Genomic DNA, 23,034 nt, shown 5'->3' with positions numbered 1-23,034 from the left:
GCAGCTGGAGGGCAGCTGGGTTTGGAGGCAGTGTCCAGAAAGGCAGAAGCAGCAATGCTGGGAAAGGAGGGCAGTGTTCAGGGGCCAAGCCCGGGGCAGGGGAAGTACTAGGTCTGCGGGACTGCCCGCGGAGGCAACCCTGGGACTGATTTCCTCTGACCCTGCCACAGATGCACACGCTGACCTTGTGGTCCGCTGAAGCCCTCGGATCTTCTTCTATGAACTCGAATGATGCCAGGTCTCCTGCCCTCCCTGCGCTTGAGAAGTGTGGAGAATGCTGGTGCTGCACACATTTCTCCATGTTCTCATAAAAATCAAGGGAGTAAAAGAGCAAGTCTGAGCTCTTTGAAACATTAATTAAAGACACCATCGTTTCCTTATTTCACGGAGGGTTGCTACCCCATTTGGGATTATTAGCAAAGCCAGACAGCCTTTGTTGTGCTTGACAAAGTGATTAATTCAGACTCTAGGTGAGTCTTGGTTTTCTCAACATCTTTTGATGTGCTAAGATTCCCCAGCGAGGCAAAAAACATCATCAATTACTTAAACAAGCCATTACCTTGAGAGCACAATTACCAGTGAGGCCCAATCTACTAATTGGCAGATGAAGGGAGAGAAATGAACCTGGGCTGGGCCCTGGACCCTTACCTGTCCAGCAGGAGTAAGAGTCCTTTCAATTGTGTCATGGTAGTGCTCCCACTGATCTGAGACTGCCTAGAAATTTTTCCATCTCCACGAAAATTTATCTTGGGCCACTCAAGTCTTGAGAAGCCAGAAGCTTCACATCCGAGAACTGCATTCTCATGGGCGAAGTTGTAGGCCTTAGCACAATGGGAATGCAGAAGCGTTCACAGAAGTAAACTTCTTGTTTGAAGGGAGCTGGGAAAAAATTCTTTGGCTTGCTCTTTTCCTCGAAAGTCACAAGTTCTCCAGCTCCTGGGGCAAGCAGGGTGGCGGGGTCTTCTGCAGAATGCTACATCTGAGTGGACAATCTCTGACACATAAGGAATTCAAGGCCTAAATAAAAGAGGCAGGTTTTCACTGTAAAACATAAACATATAAAATTAAATTTATAAATTCAAGTAGAGTGTAATACACTTAAATATATTTTATTTTAGAAATACTTACTATAAATATACCTTTTAACACACTAGGTCATGACTGTTTTTTTCCCTCTCCTCGCTAGAAGAGAGGTTTAGGGGGAGATCTTTTTCTGCATTTGTATATGTCATTGGTTTTTCCGAATGGGCAGGGGGAGCTCAGTCTAGTTAAATTCAGTCAAATAACCAATACATAAAAAAATCCAGAAGTGTTCCATAAAATATCAGCCACTGCACCGGCCTTGTCACACAATTCAATTGTTCTGTCCTATTTTTTGGAGAAGGCAATGGCACCCCACTCCAGTACTTTGCCTGGAAAATCCCATGGATGGAGGAGCCTGGTAGGCTGTAGTCCATGGGGTCACTAAGAGTTGGACACGACTAAGCAACTTCACTTTCACTTTTCACTTTCATGCATCGGAGAAGGAAATGGCAACCCACTCCAGTGTTCTTGCCTGGAGAATCCCAGAACAGGGGAGCTGGGTGGGCTGCCATCTATGAGGTCACACTAGGTCGGACACGACTGAAGTGACTTAGCAGCAGCAGTCCTATTTTTAAAATAGAAAGATGGGTCTCATGCATGTTCATATTGTGAAACTACTTTGGGTACTACCTCGATCGTTCTTCTCCTCTAATTCTCACTGGCACGAAAGGGCAAGGCGCCTCTCAGAATTCTTCCATGAGAAGTGGTGGAGAACTGGTGGGGGGCGGTGCGAAGGCAGAGGCGGAGGCTGCACCGAGGCCTCACTCTGAGACCTCCTCCCTGCTTAACCACCATCTCCCACTCGGCTCCACTTTCTTCCTTAATTCCCGAAGACGTCAGCTGGATGGGGCCGGGCACCGTAAGGCACACCTGGGGAAGCAGAGCGCATAGTGCCCAGGGCTTCCTCTATAGGAACCCCCAGAGCTGGCTCTTCCCAGGGTGGGGGGCCCCCGGGACACCCTCCTCTCCAAGCAGCAGCGTCTCCCAGCTCCTTCACCTGCTTTGAGTGACACAGTTCTTTCTCGCACCAGCTTTCGCACCTCTGTCCTCCGTTTCATAGATTTTTGGAATCTGGTCTGCTTTGGAGTGCCCTGCTTTTGGAAAGCTAGCCTTGGGGGAAAATAATAATAAGCCTAAGGACCACTTGCCTTTTTTTTTCAAGTTCAACAAATATGTCCCATCCAATAGCTGGACACAAGAAGTGCTCTTAAGTGATCAAAACACAGCTCAACTGGCACACCCTCTGACACGTGACGTTTCTTTGCTACAAAGGTCATCACGTAAATACTGTGTTGGCTGCTTGTCATTAGCCACTGAATGCGTGTTGGGTCTACAAGGCGATAAGTACCGCCTCCCTGTAGCTTCCCCTGGCACATCCCCTGGCTTGCAGGAGACACTGTGTGTCTGCCTGATGATTCTTGTAATGTGTCACTTGTAACATGTTGGTTACCATCAGCCGACAGTGATGAAGGACGTCATTCCAGGACTCCTCCCCTTTGTGAAGGTAAACTGCTATCACAATTTGGAGTAAATCCAGTGTCAAAAGCAGACCAACTCTCTTTAGTTCTTAGAAATGAAATATATAAGATCCATTAGATTGAATTCTCCACATCTCAGTCCTTTGAGAGAGGACTGAGATGCCTTCATTGTTTTCCAGCTGTGGTGTTAGATTGTCAGCTGAGGCAAGGCAACCTAGACAGGGCACATTTGAAAATGTGGCCCATTTGGACCAGCCTTGAGAGCCCCATCTTCCCAGCATCATCCTTGTGGACCATCCGTGGCCAGCGAGATCACTTTAGGGAGTTCCTGGGCTTTAAAATGTCCCATGGTAAAGTTTTTATTCTTACTCTTAGTTTTTCTTTAAGGAAGTGGTAATGGTTTTCATTTATGGTCATGACATAAAGTTACCTTTTATTTACGTCTATATCAAAGAAAGTGGGAAGCAAGTGCTAGCCTAGGTGATTTGCAGACATGGCAAAAATTGTCAACATGTTGTTGATTTAGAAGGTTAACCTCTTAATGCCAATTGAGATTCATTGACTCAACTCTCCTGCCCTGGCAAGGTGAGAGAAAGCTGGAAAAGTTGGCTAATTCTATGCACTACAGTAACCAACAACTGGATGGCACGATTGTTTGTAAACTGTAGTCTTTTCTTTAAAATACTTATCTGTTTGGGTGGTAGGGCCCCCAAGCCTGGTTTAGTGGTGCCTGAGACAGAGGCTGAGTGCTGTGGTAGCTCTGGGCGGTCCCTCCCCCCCCCTTCCCCAGCAGCTGGCTCATCAGTTTTCTCTAAACAGGAAGCCTTGAGAACCTCAGCCTCCACCCCAGACACTTCTTATTATCAAGCACACTCCAAAAGACAGTCATCTGTACACAATAGAAACTGATGTGAGAGCTGAATAATGTCCTCCAAAGATGTCCACATCCTAATCCTCAGAACCCGTGAATGCCACTTTACACAGCAAAAGGGACTCTGAGGATGTGCTTAAGGGTCCTGAGATCAGGAGAGTATCCTGATTATCTGGGTGGACCCTCAATGTGATCAAAAGGGTCCTTATAAGAGGGAGGCAGGAGTCAGGCAGAGAGGGGTTGATGTGGTGTCTGGGAGCAGAGACTGGAATGGTGTGGTCGCAAGCTAAGGATGCAAAAAATGGATGCTCTCCAGGAGCCCACAGAAAGAACCAGCCCTGCTGACATCTCAGCTTCAGACTAGCGAGACTGATTTTGGACTTTGGGCCCCAGGTCCACAAGATAAATTGTGTTATCTTAAACCACTACACTTGCGGTGACTTGTTTTAGCAGCCATAGGAAACTAAAGCAGTTGAGAAAGATTAAACAATTCCTTAATTTCTGATAGGATTCATCACATTGGTCCTTTATGTAAGGTATCACTATACATTTAAAATAATTCTAATTACAAGAGGTTCAGTTAACACATTTTAAAATCTATTTAAGTTTTTGAATCGGCATCCACGTGGTTGAAATCTCAAACATAGTATCATGAAGTATTACCAAAATAGAGTGAGATGTCTTCTTCCTGTTATGGCCCCTAGACACTGTTTTCTGCTGAAAGGAAACACGGTTTCTCAGGAAAATGGCTGATTCAGGTCTAGGGCAAGAAATGTACAACTTGGAACAACTTGTCATTTCAGAATGTGGGGAGGCTGTTCTCCCCAAAAGTACTCAGGAACAAACTTAAACGTGCTCCCCCTAGCCAACGATGGGACAATCTGATGAATAGAAAAATCATGGCACTGGATCAAAACACATCAAGTAAATTTAAATTCATGAGTTCATGATGATACAAAAATAGCATGTGTACCCAATGTAAGATGCTACAGAATCAACTACTACTTGGAACGCTAACAGTAAAAGCAAAGAATCAAGACCGATCCTACTTTTCTCATGTGACCTGTCCCTAGCAGAGGAGGGTAAATTCAGAATTATTCCAGCTGGTAAATGGAGAAGGAATAACATGACTTTGCAGCCCCTGGTGCATGAATGGATTCAGGTGATAATCCTCACAGCTGCTCAGGTCATAATAAAAGAGACAAGTAGATTATGAACCTCCTCGGGTGTAGTCTTGAAGAAAAAGCCTCTGGATCAGTGGTTCCTAAATGTGGCTGAACACTGGGAACACCTGAGGATCTTATAAAAATTCCGAAGCCCAAGTCACACCCCAGGCAATTAAGTTACTACCTGGGGGTATGGGTAAGGGTGGGGATGGGGTGAATGGGACACAGGCACCAGAAGTTTTTCAAGCTTCTCCAGGTGCAGACAGATTCGGGAATCAAGGGTTTAGATCCAGCTACAGGGGCTTCCCGGAGAAGGCAATGGCAGCCCACTCCAGTACTCTTGCCCGGAAAATCCCATGGGCGGAGGAGCCTGGTAGGCTGCAGTCCATGGGGTCACTAAGAGTCGGACAGGACTGAGCAACTTCACTTTCACTTTTCACTTTCATGCATTGGAGAAGGAAATGGCAACCCACTCCAGTGTTCTTGCCTGGAGAATCCCAGGGACAGGGGAGCCTGGTGGGCTGCCGTCTATGGAGTCGCACAGAGTCCGACACTACTGAAGCGACTTAGCAGCAGCAGCACAGGGGCTTTCCTGGTGGCTCATTTGGTAGAGAGTCCACCTGCAATGCAGGAGACCTAGGTTCAATCCCGGGGTTGGGAAGATCCTCTGGAGAAGGGAATGGCAACTCATTGGAGAGTTTCATGGACAGAGGAACCTGGCAGGCTGTAGTCCACGGGGTTGCAAAGAGTCAGGCACGACTGGGCGACTAACACTTTTACTTTTCACTAGGACTGAAGAACGGGTTAAACTACACCATGGGAGGCAACCGGCAGAATTTAGACTGTGGGAAACCCTATGAGACACCACCTGGCTTTGTTGTGTAAAACATGCAAGGCAGAAAATGGGGATAGGGGGTGGGATTGGAAGGAGGATTTAAAGACTTAAAGATACTTACGAGACATCTGACCCAATTCTAGTATCTAGTCAGTATGTTTAAATTTCCTCAATTGTCTCACAATTTTTCCTTGTAGTATGTTTACTGAGTGAGAATCTAAAGTCAGATGACCCAATTCAAACTACAGACCTTAGATTCTCACTCAATAAACATACTATAAAAAATAACTGTGGGACGACCGGGGGAATCGAAACACTGGCTATCTATTTGAAGATACTAAGGAACTATTGTTATTTTTAATTCTAATAGTAATACTGTGGTTATTTTTGGAGTCATATTTTAGCAAAGGGGTACAGAAGTATTTACAGTTGGAATGATGTGATGTCATAGATTTGCTTCAAAAAAAGTCTGGGCATGAGTGGGTAGGAGTGTAGAGCTGAGACAAGATTGGCTACCAGTTGATAATTGTTAGAACGGTAGGTACATGGGAATTCATTTTACTCTTTCGTCTATTTCTGCACTTTCCACACTAAAACATCAAACTAAACATCTCCTTCCTGCCCACTGCGATCCCCACTGTTCCTTCCATCTGTGCAACTGGTAACCTCTTCAATTAACTCCTTATTTAGACTTATAGAGATATTTTTAATAAACATGAAAGCTAATATAAATAATATTAGGTTTTTCCTTCTAATTTTTTTTCCATAAATGGAAGCACACTGCACTCAATTTTCCGCATCTCACTACTTTCATGTACTAGCGTATTTTGATGACTTTCCATCCCCATTGCATAGCATATTATTGAACGGATGCATCATAATTTATTTAAACAGATGGGCAGTTAGGTTGTTTCCAATTTTTTGCTGTTATAAACACGTTAAAATACCTCTGTACATATTTGTGTAAAAGTATATGTGTAGAGCAAATTCCCAGGAGCAGATTTGATGGCTCAGTGGATAAACGCATATGCAAGATGCTAGCAAATAACCCTGGCTTATACCAGGGTAGAAAGAATAGATGGAGAGAAGTGGGCAGATATGGAGATGGAGCTAATTTGAAGATGGAGCTAAAATTATTTGCTGATAGATCATTTGAAAAATAAAAGAGAAAAATTAAGCATGTCTAAAATCAGTCAGCTTCAGATAAGTTCTGCCTGGGTAGCAACTGACTCCCTTCATGCCCACAGCAAATCTCAGTGATTTACATACTCCAATATTTATTTCTTGGTCATGCTAAACATCTGTCATGGACCACTGCCTTCTTTACTCCTCATCGTCTCCATTGCAGGACCCAGTCTCAGGAACAGCTCTCATCTGGGAGACTACAGGCCTCAGGGCAGAGAGAAAAGGACAAAAGGCTCATCAAGTGTGGCTCTCAACGCTTCCACTTGGATGTAGCACACATGGTGTCTTTTCATGATTGGTTGACCAAAGAAAGCCACATGATCAGGCCTTATAGAAATAAGGCGGAGATGTGTAATCCTCCAATTGGGAAAGATTGTCATATTTTAATTAATTACGCACCCCACTAGTGAGAAAGATCCCACCTGCCAATGCAGGAGACCTAAGAGATGAGGTTTTGATCCCTGGGTTGGCAAAATCCCCTAGAGGAAGGCATGACAACCCACTCCAGTATTCTTACCTGGAGAATCCCATAGACAGAGGAGCCTGGCGGGCTACAGTCCATGGGGTTGCAAAGAGTCAGACACGACTGAAGTGACTTAGCATGTCAGCACGCACCATGTCTCAAAGGTTTCTGGCTTGAGCAATTGGTGGGTTGTGGTTGTAACAGTGATATAGAGATGAAAGAGGAGATAGAGTCCTAGGGAGAAAATTGAGTTCAGATTTAGATATAAGTTTAAAACGCCTAATAAAACCATGATCACCCAGGTATTTTGGATACTAGATGGGTAGACAGCAGTGCATTTCCAGGTTCCCCTAATGTCGGGGCTAGAACTTCCAAAATGCTCCGCTGGGTGACCCCACTGTCTTGATACCCAGGGGCAGCTGTACTGGTCAGTATCCAATCCACCAGGCTGGCTCGGAGAAGGCAAGTTTAGGCAGGACCGGCCAGGGCACAGTCAGCTCTCTATATTATCACTTTAAGAGCCCCAAACAGTTTCCTGGTTTTGAACTCAATGCTTCTGTACACACCTGTGTGACTGGAAATCAGTAGAATTTTGAGGGACAGAAGTTTTCAGTATGTTCAAGAACCTTTAAAGCCATGATAGCTTTGACCAATCATGTAATGACTTGAAGTCTAACAATTTTAAAAGTTGTATGGTAAAATGCTTCATATGCAAAAGATATTTATTGTAGAATTCTGTATTGAATTGAAATATATTGAATTGAAAACAATTTACATGTCAACAACAAGAGAATGGTGATGGTTTAGTTGCTAAGTCACGTCTGACTCTTGTGAACCCACGGACTGTACCCCGTGTCCTATGTCCATGGGATTTCTCAGGCAAGAATACTAGAGTGGGTTGCCATTTCTTTCTCCACAAGATCTTTCCAACCCAGGAATCAAACCTGGGTCTCCTGCATTGCAGGTGGATTCCTTACTGATTGAGCTACAAGGGGAGCCTAACAAGGGAATAAGCAAGCAAATTATGAAATTTAAAACATGCCTAATAAACATCAAAAGAGTGCAGCCAAGGTGATGTCTGGATAGAGATGAGTTCAGTGGAGAGAATGGGGCTAGAGATAGCAGCATAGAAGTTATTGACATGTAGATGGTGTTGAAAGTGATGGGACTAATTGAAGGAAAGGAGCCAGAAAAGACTCTGAGGACCAGCCCCTGAGGTAGGAGGTGTGATGTCATGGAAACCAAGAGAAGAGAATGTTTCAGGAAGAAGGAAGTGTTTATCTGTATCAAAATGCTGCTGAGAGCAAGTGGAAAAAATAAAAACAAAACTAGCTAGAAATTACTTGAATGACAAGATCAAAACCTTGGACAAGTGACAAGTGACCCTGACAAGGCCACTTCCACTTAAGTGGTGGGTGCAGAAACCTAGTTGGGAAGATGGAAAAGAGAATAGAGTATAGAAGAGGAAGAGAACATGGCTAGATGATGCTTTTAAGAGGTTTTACTGGGAAGAAAAAAAGGAAAATAAGGGAAAATAAGGAAAGGGCTGGAATCACAGGAGTCTGCTTTACTTTTCTTTAAAACAGAAGGCACTAGAATATGTCTGTATACTGATAGCAGTGATCCAGTAGAAAAGGAGAAATAGGTGCAACTGAAAAAAGAAACAGTTGAGAATTCTGAGTAAAAGCAGAAGTGAAGGCACTGGCTTTAGAAAGGCAAAGATGCGCTCTCTCTCATTATGGTCATCAGTTAATTAGTATCTGTTATAATTATACCTTTGGTTTCTAAGAAACCTGCCCTTGTTCTCAGTATATTCTCTGCTTGTTCTCATGCAGTGGTTTGTCAACAGCACCCTACCTTAGAGGACAGGAAGAAACAGGTTAGTAGGGTTCACACGGCACCTGTTTGAAATGTGGCAGACCTGGGTTCATCTCTGCCTCAATCTCTTAGCAGCACTGCCAACTTGGGGGTGCTAATTAATTTCCTTAAGCATTAATTTCTTAATCAGTAATATAAGAAGAATATTTATGCCTACATTTATATAATTGTTAGAAGGCTCATAGAGGAGAATATATAGAGAGTTCTTGGCATAATCTCTGGTACATAGGGAAGGTTAAAAGTTATAATAATGATGAGTGTGTGTGTTAGTCACTCAGTCATGTCCAACTCTTGGCAACCCCATGAACTGTAGCCTGCCAGACTCCTCTGTCCATGGAATGCTTCAGGCAAGAATACTAGAGTGGTTTGCCATTCCCTTCTCCAGGGGATCTTCCCAACCCAGGGATTGAACCCAGATCTCCTGCATTGAAGGTGAATTCTTTACCATCTGAGCCACTAGGGCAGCCTCTCTTTGTTGATATAAATGTATTTTTCTTGTGCTGTGACAAAATTGTTGTCAGACTAATAACTGCAATGAGCAAACTTCGGGAGACAGTGAAAGACAGGAGAGCCTGGCGCGCTGCAATCCATGGGGTCACAGAGTCGGACACAACTTAGCGACTGAACAGCAGCAGTGTTTTTGTGGTTCTTCTATTATTGGAGAAAGAACTGCACATCAGTCAGATATTTGTGTATTTGTTCAATAGTCCTCTATTTTTTTTTCCCAGAAGAGTGAAGATTGTAAACAGTCACCTTTCCTGAGTCTTTGGGAACAAATTATAATGACTGTTACTTAATTTCATGGATAGGGTTGAACAGAATTGAAAAACAATGGGAAATTCAACTCCAGGGTATCTGTCCCACTGAGTTTTGCCTGTGTACATCTTACAGCTTATTTTATATTCAGAAGTCTCCTATTGGAAAGCAGCTATCAGACAATGAAAGTGGTACGTTTCAAAAATGCATGGGGAGCAGCCAAACAAGTAAGGAGAGGGAGATTTATATTCTTAAATGCATTTATTAGAAATAAAATCATATTGAAAATAAGTGAGCCAAGTTGTTAAGAAGCTAAAAGAAAAAAAAAATAAAGAACTAAGAATAAACCCAAAGAAAATAGTAGGAAGATCATAATAAAAAATGAGCATAAAATTATGAAACAGACATAAAAACAGTAAAAAGAGAAATGTAGAAATGAGTGACAAAAGCAAAAAGTTGGGGCTTTGAAAAGATAGACAAACCTATAGCAATACTCCTCAAGGAAAACTTTTCCAAGCAAACTAGGAATGGAAGGAATGTCCTTTATAAAGGGTGCCTGTTAAAAATCTATGGCAAAATCTTACACTTAATTTTAAAACCTTAGGTACATTCCTATAGAGTCAGGAACAAGAAAAAGATGTTCTCTCTCACGGCATCTTTTAAACATTGTACTAAGGTCTTAGCCAGTGTGATAAGCAAATGAAAAGTGAGATAAAGGGATTAGGGAAAAAAGAGAACAAACTGATATTGTTTGTATAAAATATAACTGTCTGTGTAAGAAATTAAAGAGAATCCACATGTAAACCAGAAGAACTGATAAGAAATTTTAGAAGGATCTTGATTACAAGACTGACAAATGATGCTCTTACACATGAGCAGTAAAAATAACCCAATATATGTAAATAGCAAAACACTCTCTGTGCACAAAAGTACAAAATGTTACAAAGGACAGAGAATGAGTTGATGTAGAGATATATACATAAATGAGAAGACTCAGGGTTGTGATAACATTGGTACTAATTTATAAATTTAATGCAATTCCAATAAAAATTTAGTTTAGATCAACTAAACAGAAAATTATCAAGGAAAAAAAAAAAAACAAAAAAAACATGTATCTATAAAGCTCACTAAAGCAAAGCACAGCAAAATGAGGTATGGCAATAAAAGGCGTTAAATTTATCAAATAAAAAAATAAATAAATAAAGTGCTGAAAAATTAAAAAAAAAAAAAAATCTTCTTCTGAAGGAAAGCCTCGAACTGTACAGAGAAAAACAAGCATCGTACAAATGTAAAATGTCTAATGATTATTCCTATCTTCCTGTCATTACCATAAATACCGTAATCCTGCCAAAAAAAAAAAAAAAAATTCCAAGAGGATTTTTCATCAAACTAGACTAATCAATTCTAAAATTAATGGGAGAAAGTAAGATATTACAAGGTGTTACAGACTTATAATAGTTAAAATAATGAAGCACTGGGACAAGTCAAACAGTCAGAATAGATCAGAGCTCCGACATTCCTAGGGTGTAGGGTGGAGCCAGGGCTTCCCAGGTGGCATTAGTAGCAAAGAAATTGCCAGCTAAGGGAGGAGACATAAGAGTCGTGGGTTTGATCCCTGAGTCAGGAAGATCCCCTGGTGGAGAGCTTGGCAACCCCCTCCAGTATTCTTGCCTGGAGAATCCCATGGATAGAAGAGCCTGGTGAGCTACAATCCATAGGGTTGGTCGCAAAGAGTCGGACAGGGATGGAGGCAGCCTTATAAACCAGTGGAGAGAGGGGTGGGTCTCTTTGCCAACCCTTAATAGAAGGGCACTCAGCTGTGGGGCAGGATTATTTTTCCCAGGGTCCCACTGACATGTTTTCTGATCAGCCACCTCTTATTGTAGAACCTGCCTTAACACATCACCCTCCGATGAGTGATTTGACTTCTCAAGTACCTGAAAAGGATGTACTCTGAGTAGATACATCAGCATCTTGTTCCTGGAAAAGGACACCTGCTCTTATAAGTTAATGAACATTCTGCTTTGCAGTTTATAATCTTATGAGCTTCTCTAACTGCTACTGACTGACACATGAGTGAATGCACACTGGATGGTTTCCAGTCCTGAGGGCAAGGTCTTAAGGGAACGGGTCTCAAGAGAGGGCACCAAATGTGAAGATGAGGATGTGAAAAAAGAAATGAGGCACTAAAAGAGGAACTGAGACGGTCTCATAGAGAAATTCTATTTCCAATGAACTCCTGTCCTGAGACATGACTGAAGAAGCAGTTTGTGTACTAACAGTTCCTTTAAGTGTCGTTGTAGGGGAAGAATGGGGGAAGGAAGAAGAAAACAATTCAAAGTCAGCTAACAAGGCTGCAGCTAGTTATTTGCTAAACAAAAGCTGTTCAGAATTCATCTGCGTGGCCTCCTCTCCCTGCCCAAATATGTGCTTGGCGTCAGCTTGCAGTCACCTACTGACGACTGCTCGTTTCCCAACTAATTCTTCAACCAATCAGTGTAGCACAATTCTGCCTAGATAAACTGTATCTGCTCCCTAGATAAACTGGAATGGGAATAAGGGGGAAAGATAGGGGAATTGCAAAGTTGGAAAATATTTTCGAAATTGGAGGAAAAGCAATGGCAAAAAACGTTTTCTCTCCAAAAAAGTACAGACATCGAGATGTTGATACATGGATGTGTCTACAAAACTCGGAAGAGTTAAATGAGAGTGTTTGGTGAAATGGATGGACACTGACACTGAGACTAACTGGGACAAACTTTCTGGAAAACAATTTGGTATTGCACGCCAGTGTTTAAAACCAGTGACTCAGGGATTTCAGATCCAGAAAAGCTTCATGTGTAAAATATTGGAAGAGTTTGATGTATAGAGTTGTAGTGGCCTAACTTAAATTAGCTGAAAACATCCTAAATATTTAACAATAAAGATAGTTTAGTAAACTTTGATATGTCCATAAGAGGAATATACAACCATAAAAATAATATTCATAAAGGACTTATAACATGGAGATATCTTTCTTATGTTGAATGGAAAAAGTAGAAAAGTAAAGAAATAGAAAAAATTTACAGAGACAAGGATCTCAAATACATAAAAATATACTCAGAAAAAATTTACAATTTTAATAAAACGGGAATAGGCTTTCTCCCTGATATTTCTAGCTCCTTTGCCCAAATTTCTGTCAAGCATTTCATTTATTTTCTGGAAAGCTGGCAAATCTCATCTTCTGCTCCTGTGTCTTAAAATCTTTTGAAGAGCCAAAAATGTAAGTCCTTATCTAATAAAGTTTCCCATGTGGCCACACAGCCTTTTATGGAACCGCTGGCTAAGCCTTTAATGGCTGTGTGTGTCACAAGGATAGTGTAACCATGACAAAGGCCTTTTCTTCTCCAGAGGTGGGACAGGGGGTTACCTGGCACCCTTGGGCTTCGTCTCTTCCTGGCACACCATGATTTTTATCCCAGGAAAATTGCTATTTGCCAAAGGAATCTTCCACTATTTCAAAAAATATCAATAGCCTCCGAAATTTCCAAAAGCAGCTCACTAAGTAGAAATTCTTTGATAGGGATCGTGAAGACATAAAGAATGGACTGAGGGTCTGTGGCTCCCAAAAGCACAGAAGGGAAAAGCCAAGTCCTCTATGGCTGTGGCTTAAGATACACAGTGAGGGAAACTTGTAGAGAAGACCACGGTTTGACTCTCTTCTGCTTTGGCTCTAATCTCAGCTTCCCTAGTAGTTCAGATGGTAAAGAATCCGCTTGCAGTGCAGGAGACCCAGGTTCGATCCCTAGATCAGGAAGATCCCCTGGAGAAGGGAATGACAACCCACTCCAGTGTTCTTTCCCGGAGAATCCCATGGACAGAGGAGCCTGGCGGGCTACAGTCCATGGGATCGCAAAGAATCAGACAGGACTGAATGACCCTCACTTCAATTCAACCAGCTCAGTCATCTCTGTAATACATCAGTTTAATACACAATTTATCAAAATATCCCTCAGTTTATTATGAGTGGCTTCTTTGGCTAAGCAACTGGTTGACCACTCTTGTTGAATACATCAGGAAAGGCCTTTGTCTTGCAGAAGACAAAGTACTGAGGAATTTCTTATGCTGAAAACAATCCCATGCGGTTCCATGTGTTTTTTTGTTTTTGTTTGTTTTTTGAGAATGGACAGTAGAAGGAGCATCACTGGTCCTGCAGGGTTTGAATCCTTTGGGGATAAATGACACTTTGGTTGTAAGCATAAAACCAAAGAATGCTATTTGAAGCTACTTCATATACTTTCCATTGTCATTTTCCAAGTTAAGTATCCTTAATGTAAACAATGATAGATGTTCAAGATCATAATTGTGGAATACACTTGCATTAATTCCCGTCAGAGAAGCTGTTCTAAATATTGCAACACGGCAGCCACATGATGGCTGAATGTTATCTGATTTACTAGCATCCTGGGCCACCAGAATTGTTTTTTTTTTTTTTTGGCTTCACCATGTGGCATGCAGGATGTCAGTTCCTAGACTAAGGATTGAACACATGCCTCATGCAGTGGAGACACGAAATCTTAACCACTGGATCTCCAGGAAGTCCCTGCCAGTTCTTTACTAATAACTCAGGACTTAACGGTATAATTTGAGACAAAAAAGAAATATCTTTCAAAATGATAATTTTTAAGGTAACAGGAAATTTTTCAGAAAATCTTTTTTCATTGACTCTAAACTCATTCATGGGTATTCCTGGTGTACCAGTTCCCTAGGGCTGCCATGTTAAAATAACACAAACTGGGCTTAAAACACCAGAGTTTGTCTCACAATTCTGGAAGCCAGAAGTCTGAAATCAAGGCTTTTTGCAGAGCTATGTTCCCTCTGTAGATGAGAATCCATCCTTCTTTTTCCTAGCTTCCAGTCATCTGCTGACAACCTTTGTTATTTCCTGGCTTGCAGCCACGTAACTCCAATCTCTGCCTTTGTTATCACATGGCATTCTCCCTGTGCCTCCATGTCTTCACGGAGCATCCTCCTGTAAGGACACCAGCCATAATGGCTTAGAGATCCACTCTACTTCAGTATGACCGTCATCAATCCTAAGTTGCTTCAGTCACATCCAACTCTGCAGCCCCATGGACTGTAGCCCCCCAGGCCCCTCTGTCCGTGGGGTTCTCCAGGCAAGAATGCTGGAGTGCCTTGCCATTTCCTTCTCCAGGGGATCTTCCCAAGCCAGGGATTGAATCTGCATCTCTTTCATTGTCTGCACTAGCAGGTGGGTTCTTTACCACTAGCACCCCTGAGAAGTCCCTCATCTTTAACTAATTACATTTGCAACCACCCTATCTCCAAATAAGATAGTATTTTGGGAACAGGAATTCTGATTTTTGGAGGGGTGACAGAATTCAACCCATGATTCCTAGAGTCCATGGATTCTGGGTTAAGAACCTATTGAGACTGATATAGGGGAGTCTGGGAGTGGAGAATGTGAAACATGGGTGCAGAGAAGGAATTGCAAGCAAGACAAATGGAGCGCACTTTGTAATTCTGCTCAGAAGTCTGGAGGCAGTGATCTCTCACTGTTGATTTTAGTGCAAGGTCTCTAGTTACTGATGGCAACATTTGGCCCATTCCTAGCTGAAGACGCTTCAGTTCTATACTTGACTCTGGGCTGCAGAGTGAAGTTTATGGTTATGTCCAGAACATTCTCTGCTGATGCCATATGTTTGGAAATGTCTGAATTTTGTGCAGAGACACACAAGCGGTATTTTCGTAAGTGGAGTTACATAATTAGGGCATGGGCTTGCATGATAATTAGCATGTGTAATTAGGCACAGACTTCTTGTCCTTTAATTAGACAATCAAGACATCTAATTACAAAATTAAGATGTAATTACGTGGCCTAAGATCGACATATTTCTTTCTACCCATTAGAGATTACATTTTAGAAAATAATTCATAAAAATTGATGAAAAAATGAACCAGAAACCAGATTTGAGGCCGTTGAGGAAAGTGTTGAGTAGACTGGTAAGTCACCTTTGATCTTTCGTCTTAAGTGTGAAGGGGGTTATTTAAAACATCACAGTCTACTTGAAATACTTTTACACACTCTGCTGTCAACCTTTGGCATACACACTAATGAAGAGGAATGTGGGCATGACGAGTTCATGTAATTCACACGAAGCTCTTGAGTGTGGTTTGTAATTACCCTTGAACGTGGACTTAAGTGTGATGTCCTGGGGACTCATTCAAACCCAATAGTGCAGCCACTCAGAGGAAACCTTGGCCTGGAGAACTGGGAGGAGAACCCACCTTCCCTTTTCACCCTGGCTTGATTCTCCCTGTGGCCACTTTAAAGGTAGGCAACATTGCTCAAAGTAACACAAATCAACAGTTAACCTGTTGTCCTTTCCCTGAATATTTGAGTATTCATTGCAATGTGCTTAACTGCTCCTTATTGGACTGTAGGCAAGAACGGGAAGGTCAGAGTCTACAGCAAACATTCCATCTTTCTAATGATAAGTGAGGCTTGGAGTTGCAGGATTTTTCAAGTTCCAGTGTTCCTATGAAGTCTGACTGAATGGATATTCTCTATATTTTCCCTTGCTTCGAAATTGAGATTTGGCTGATCTTTGTACAATGCTAAACACGCAGTTTGATTCATTAATTTTTCTGAAATAACTGAACTTTTGACATAATTGGCTGGCTGATTAGGGATTACAGCCATATGCCCAGGTTTTTCTAAACTAGTTCTGACTTTCACTGTGTTATCCCTCTGTTCCCATAAACTGTCGAAATATCCTAGTAATTCCAATGTTTTGACAGCAACACTGCACTTCTCAAACTGTTGCTTTCTCCTGGAAGGTGGCACATACATCTGTGGGGCATGTTTCCTGATTTGGGGCTAGAAAAATATGCTTCCCATATGGTCTCAGGCCATGAAAACAAAGACATAGAGGGTTTGCAAGTGGTTGGTGATGAGGTCTTGTTCCACAGAGTGTCCCCTCCTTCCTTGTTTTTTTTTTATTTTTCTCTATTAGGTCATGGAATGTGATGAGGGATAAATTATGTGCAGGGGTCAATTTGACCAAGAAAATCCACAGATTTGTGCAGGGAACTGATTTTTGCCATTGTTACTTTTTTCGCCTCACCTTGCAAGAGAATTGTTGATGGTAGACTTAAAGGTTGAGGAGCTAAAATGGGCAGAGGTGCAGCTTTTTGGAGGTGGGGTGGGGCCATGCTGTGTGGCTTGTGGGATCTTAGTTCCCTGACCGGGGATTGAACCCAGACCCTTGGCAGTAAAAGTGCAGTCGTAACCACTGAACTGCCAGAGATTTCCCAAAGTGCAGTTTTAAATACTATTTATTGACAGAAATTGTAGGTTGGGAAGGGGTGTTTGGGCTACGTCATCTCTAAGGGGACTTTCAGCTAAGACATCTGAGGATGTCTGAATCTCTAGCCTGTTAATCAGGAGGAATTTACCAAGCTCATGCCTCCTGCACACCTCTAGGCCTCCACCTCGTCAGTCCTAAGATGCTGTCACCTGGAAACTTCTCCTACCCTCACATCTGGAGAGCTCAACAATTCTGATATCAGATAGGGCCAAAAGTGTGAACCTGTATCTCAGTTTTTAAAATGTGCTTTTCCCCTCAGGTACTCCACATCAGCGTTTTCAAGACTAGAGAAATTGGGCATCAGACATCCCAAGCCTTCTCCTTTTATTGGAAACTTAGCGTTTTTCCGCCAGGTAAACGTTGCCTTCCACTGTCTTCTGATATAAGATGCTCTGAGCCCAGAGCAGCTTTACCCACAAAGCATTGCTTCTATTCAGGTCTCCCACACTCAGGCAGGTGCGTGTGTGAATTGCATCAGTTCTTATGTGATGAGAACGATCCATCACTGATCACTCATCAACACATATAGAGTCCTGGTATCCTGTCATTCATGCAAAAACCCATTTAATGAGTGTCTAAGTGTGCCGGGCCCTGGAATGTGGAAGAAAGTAAAAGTTTCCCATGCCCTAGCGCTAGTGTGGGTGGTAGACAAGGCAGCTGTGGTTTGTCCTTCAGAGGAGGGGGAGATCTGTCAGGGCTAGAGTCATCCTGGAGGACTTCCTGGAGGAGGGGGTCTTCAGGAGCAATAGACACAAAGACAAGGAGACCCACACCAGGTGGGAACAATGATGTGTGTGATGGCACCATATGAGAAACAGGGCACAGCTTGGGGAGCAGCCTTGACTAAAAAGCGGAGATTGGGGAGCACCAGGGAACTCTGCTGTGAGAAAGAGAGAAAAGCAGGTTTCCCAGGTGGCGCTAGTGGTAAAGAACCCACCTGCCAATGCCAGAGATGTGAGAGATGTAGGTTCGATCCCTGGGTTGGGAAGATCCCTTGAGAAGGGCACGGCAACCCACTCCAGTATTCTTGGCTGGAGAATCCCATGGACAGAGGAGCCTGGTGGGCTACAGTCCATGGGGTCACAAAGACTGAGCAGCTAACACTTACTTAGATCACTGACAGTTCAGGAAGGCAAGTGAAGAATGTGCGTGTCCCAACACTGGTGAGTAGGAGGGGGACACCAAAGGGGAAGATTTCTCTGCAAGATTTAGAGCAGGTCTGTAGAATCCAACAGTTGTTGAGCCCTGGCTGTGAAGCAGTGAGGGCTTGGCCAGGGTGGAGATGAGAGCGAAAGAGAAGAACTTTGGGGGCAAAATTAGTAACTCTTTTGGCGACTTAGGTGAGAAGTCAAGGCAGAATGAGTCAACTCGTCTTTAAGTTTGGAGCCAGACAACAGGGAGAATGGCCAGGGGTCCACGAAAATAAAAGGTTGGGAGGCCAGCTGGTTTAGGGAGGTGGCTTTGATTTGCCAGAATGACTCGAATGCCCTCTGGGCATTTGGAGATAAAGTCCTGGGACTTTATCTTCGCAGGTTATTTTTGTTTCTCACGTTGGGTTTTCTCAGAAGCCAGATGATTTATTCTGCCAACTCCTGTTGGGGGTGCTGCCACCAGACCCAATATTAGGAGGCTACAGATCCTACATGTGAAGCCACTAAGCCAAACAAAGGCAGGAAGGACTAAATTGGGGCCAATCCTGATAACACCCCTCCAAGATCTCTTTAGGCTTTCCCCACCCCTGCCCTCGGAAAGGCTGGCCCTTGGCGTCAGATAGAAAATAACACACGCTATTTCTGTCCCTTTTCTTTCTCATCAATTTCTCTTCTCTTCCGTTCTGTCCCTTTCTCGGTTCAACACCCCTTCCCACTGTTTATTGTTGTTTCTCTCTTCCCACTGTTTTTTTTAACACTTCCTTCTCTCCTCTCTAGCTCAGGGGTGGCCAGGCCACAACTTTCAGCCCACAAACAGCATCGCAGCAAGGCTCCCCATCAGCTCCGTGAAGCAAGTGTGAAGACATTTCTAAGTGTCAAAACACAACAAGAAATCAGATAGGAGATTAAAGCAAATCCATTTCACAAATTTCTGTGGGGGAAATGATCAGTTGCATTCAGACTTTGTATCAACATGTTGAGTTAAACCATATCCCTGTTGATATGCCGAGCACACTGTGCCTGCCTTTGGCTAATTTCCACATATGTTCCTTTTTAGCTGCTCATTCTCATATGGGCAAATCCTGCCAAGTTCTTGCTAGAACATAGTCATTTCATTGACTGTTTTTATAGTCATATGAGCTTTCCTTGGTATTAATATATGGCAAGCTTAGATGGAGGTGGAGCTATGGTTTTTCCAGTAGTCAGGTATGGATGTGAGAGTTGGACCATAAAGAAGGCTGAGCACTGAAGAATTGATGCTTTTGAACTGTGGTGGTAGAGAAAACTCTTAAGAGTCCCTTGGACAGCAAGGAGATCAAATCAGTCAATCCTAAAGGAAATCAACCCTGAATGTTCATTGGAAGGACTGATGCTGAAGCTCTAATACTTTGGCCACCTAATGCAAAGGGCCAACTCATTGGAAAAGACCCTGATGCTGGGAAAGATTGAGGGCAGGAGGAGAAGCGGGGGACAGAGGATGAGATGTTTGGATGGCATCACTGACTCAGTGGACATGAGTTTGAGCAAGCTCTGGGAGATAGTGAAGGACAGGGAAGCTTGGCATGCTGCAGTCCGTGGGATTGTAGAGTCAGATAAGATTGAGCAACTGAACAGCAACTAGATGGTGGAGCTCGATTGAAAGAGCCTAGGATGGATTTTCATTAAGAACATCCACCTCTTCTACCTTCCCAACTCTCTATACTCTCACCCACCCTTTATGTGACTACGTGTCCACTCCATTCCCACAGCACAAGTCTAGGGGTCTCCTCTCTTCCACTTCCATCCCAACTGAAGCATGTTTTCATGTTTATTTCTTTCCCATAACACAATGGATCCAGCCATTTTCAACCCTTAACCCATACTTTCCCCCGTGTATATCCACACACAGACCCCATTTGAACAATACAGTGCATCAAGCATTTTTCTGACCCTGCTCCACACTGTGTATATATCCTGGAACCCTCCTTTCCCACCCCAAAACATGTCTCATATATAAAGTAGCTCTAAGGTTCTTATGCCTTGAATATGTTGATTTTAGTTAAAATTTAACTTGGATCATAATTCAGAGTTTGTGATAATTTGGGTACACTCAGCAGACATTTATGCCTATAGTGGCTGTGAAAAGAGGCTCTGCCAAAAATAATAATAATATAAACCAAATTGCAGAGGGGAATGTTAGCATAGTTGAGAAAGCAAACAGTTTTCAAATATTTTAGCAGCAATTATACACAAATAGTATAAGTACAGATGATCTCATCTGTCCATTAAAGCAGAGTTGACAGCGACTGTCTCTTGGCAATATTATTTTTTCAAGCCACTAGTTTATTCTAATACGCCAAAGTACTGGAGTACTGAGAACTGAAAGAGTTCTGAAAACAATACCACTTCAATTATATTTTTATGGTTGATGTAACTGTGTTCTCATGATTGTAGACTTTTTTCCTGAAGAAGTTTAAATATTTGAAATTCTGTTTCATCTGATTTTTACTATAGTGCTTGTTTTCTGCAGGGTTTCTGGGAAAGCCACATGGAGCTCAGAAAGCAATATGGACCTCTGAGTGGGTAAGACGAAAACTCCATTCTTCTCCCATGTGTTTGGATTTGTGTGTGTTGAAGTGACATGGAAGGAATGACGAGAATGGGCATGTTGCCTGTGTTTATCACTTTTGAGAATCCACAAAGAGTATGCCCAGCTGTACAGATGGGGCTCCTAGAGAAGATCCCAGGGCGGCCCAGGGTGCATGGTGCTAGCCTGAAAAACACCGTTTCCCAGTCTTTAAAGCCCAACCAGCTGGTTCAGGCGCTGGGTGCCTTGACCATCTGTGATGACTGTACCAAAGGTGTGTTGCAAGGGAGGCAGTGGCCCTCCACACCTCACTCTAATTTGCCTTGACCACCCTTGGCAAGTCTCTCCCATGATCTTATCTAAGCTTTTGTTGTTGTTTTTTAGTCACTCAGTCGTGTCCGACTCCTTTCGGACCCCATGGACTGTAGCCCACCAGGTTTCTCTGTCCATGGGATCTCCCAGGCAAGAAAACTGGAATGGGTTGGCATTTCCTTCTCCAGGGAATCTTCCCGATCCAGGGATCAAACTCACATCTCCTGCATTAGCACTCATTACCACTGAGCTACCAGGGAAGCCCCTTATAAACCTTATTTGGGCCCATTTTATTCAACTCTATGGGTAAAATATGCATCAGCTGTATGGCCATATCATCTATTATCTGACACTGTACACATTTCAAAGTAACAGGGGGTGCTATTCATACTTACTGCAGGACAACAGTGGAAACTAAGACTGACCTGGGTAGACTGGTCGCATGCTCACCCTAATTCTCAGTAATATAGGCCTTCCCCTTCTTTTTCCTGTATTTTCCCTTTTAAAAAAATTTCTACATGTTTTCTTTTAATTGTGAAATATATATGCCAAAGAGCATGTAACATGTAGAATTTAAAGAATATTAATAAAATGAACAGGTATCTATCACCAAGCTTAAGAAATTGAATACCAGTATCCTATGTAGATTTTTCCTTTATTTATTTTAATTGGAAGGTAATCACTTTTACAATGTTGTGTTGGTTTTGTACATCATTGCAAATCAGTCATAACTATATATATATATATATTTATTTTTTTTTTTTTTTTTGCTGTTCAGCCACTAAGTCGTGTCTGACTCTTTGAGACCCCATGAACTGCAGCATGCCAAGCTTCCCTGTCCTTCACTGTCTCCCAGAGCTTGCTCAAACTCATGTCCATTGAGTCAGTGATGCCATCCAACCATCTCACCCTCTCTCACCCCCATCTTCTATAGCCCCTTTATTTTTCCTTTTTATGCTTCAGAGTATGCTGTTTTTTAAAAAAAAAATTCTGGCATCTGACAAATAAGCCCATGACCAGACCATTTACCCTATTCAAGATTTAATAGACTTGAATCGTACTGATTCTCAGCCCACGTCCTTCTAGGCTGGAGTCCTAATCATTTTAGTCTGTTCTCTCGCAGCTTTTCCTCAGCGGCTGGATGATTTGAGGTAGCTTTTTTCCAGACTCTTAGGTCTCTGATAACTTTTCTAGGGGCAGAAAAGTTCTATGGCATTCCTATTGTATATCCTAATGGGGTCCACTTGGTTTGTGAGCCCTTCTATCCATGGGGCACGGGATGCTGGTCTCTCAGTGATGATTTTCAAGAGGGATTGACATGTACTCTTTGTGGAAATGCCAGGAGACCCACGGTTTTGGCCAAGTTCTTCTCAACACTCTTTAGTTTGCTATGTAACCCTGAAAATGTGGTACATGAAGATATTCTACTCGATGGTCTCAGATTAGTCTGTCATTTATGGATAAGAAACTACTCCAAAATGCAGTGACTTAAAGAACAAATTATTATGGATGGTATGCCTACGGGTTGGCTTGAGTTGGCTGATCTGAGCTCGCCTGTCTGGGAAGCTCAGCTGGGCTTCCTGGGGCTTCTGCAGGTTCAGCGGGGGCAGCTGTGCCCCATGCTTCCCTCATCCTCCTTGGAAAGGCAGGAGGGCCAGGGCAGGCTCGTTTCGGGAAGGGAAAGTATCAAGAGAGCAAGCCCAACGGTGTAAGAACATTTTAAGTTTCTGCCAACATCCTATCAGCCAAACCAAGTTATATGCAGAAACCAAAAGTCTGGGCAGAAAGCACACTCTGTGTGCAGTTAGGCCAAAGCAAGTTACTTGGCCAAGCTTGACACTGGTGGAGCAGGGAGATGTACTCCTCTAAAAGAAGAGTGAGGAGATGGTGCATACTTTAAATAACAGGCAATTCCATCTC

The 23,034-nt window shown here is 42.8% G+C and overlaps 1 protein-coding gene across 2 annotated transcripts in view; it reads left to right on the top strand.

The window, feature by feature from the left end:
- Positions 1-23,034, top strand: part of TBXAS1 (thromboxane A synthase 1) — a 173,635-nt gene that overhangs the window by 27,765 nt on the left and 122,836 nt on the right. For both annotated transcript variants that reach the window (XM_027538853.1, XM_027538854.1), the window contains exons 2-3: positions 17,345-17,438; positions 20,746-20,798. In XM_027538853.1, coding sequence (XP_027394654.1) covers positions 17,345-17,438; positions 20,746-20,798 — 147 coding nt within the window. The remainder of the gene's footprint in view (positions 1-17,344; positions 17,439-20,745; positions 20,799-23,034) is intronic.

This window comes from Bos indicus x Bos taurus, chromosome 4, assembly GCF_003369695.1.
Source record: "Bos indicus x Bos taurus breed Angus x Brahman F1 hybrid chromosome 4, Bos_hybrid_MaternalHap_v2.0, whole genome shotgun sequence".
In the NCBI taxonomy this organism is placed as follows: Eukaryota; Metazoa; Chordata; class Mammalia; order Artiodactyla; family Bovidae; genus Bos; species Bos indicus x Bos taurus.
This window is presented reverse-complemented; position numbering and strand designations above follow the sequence as displayed.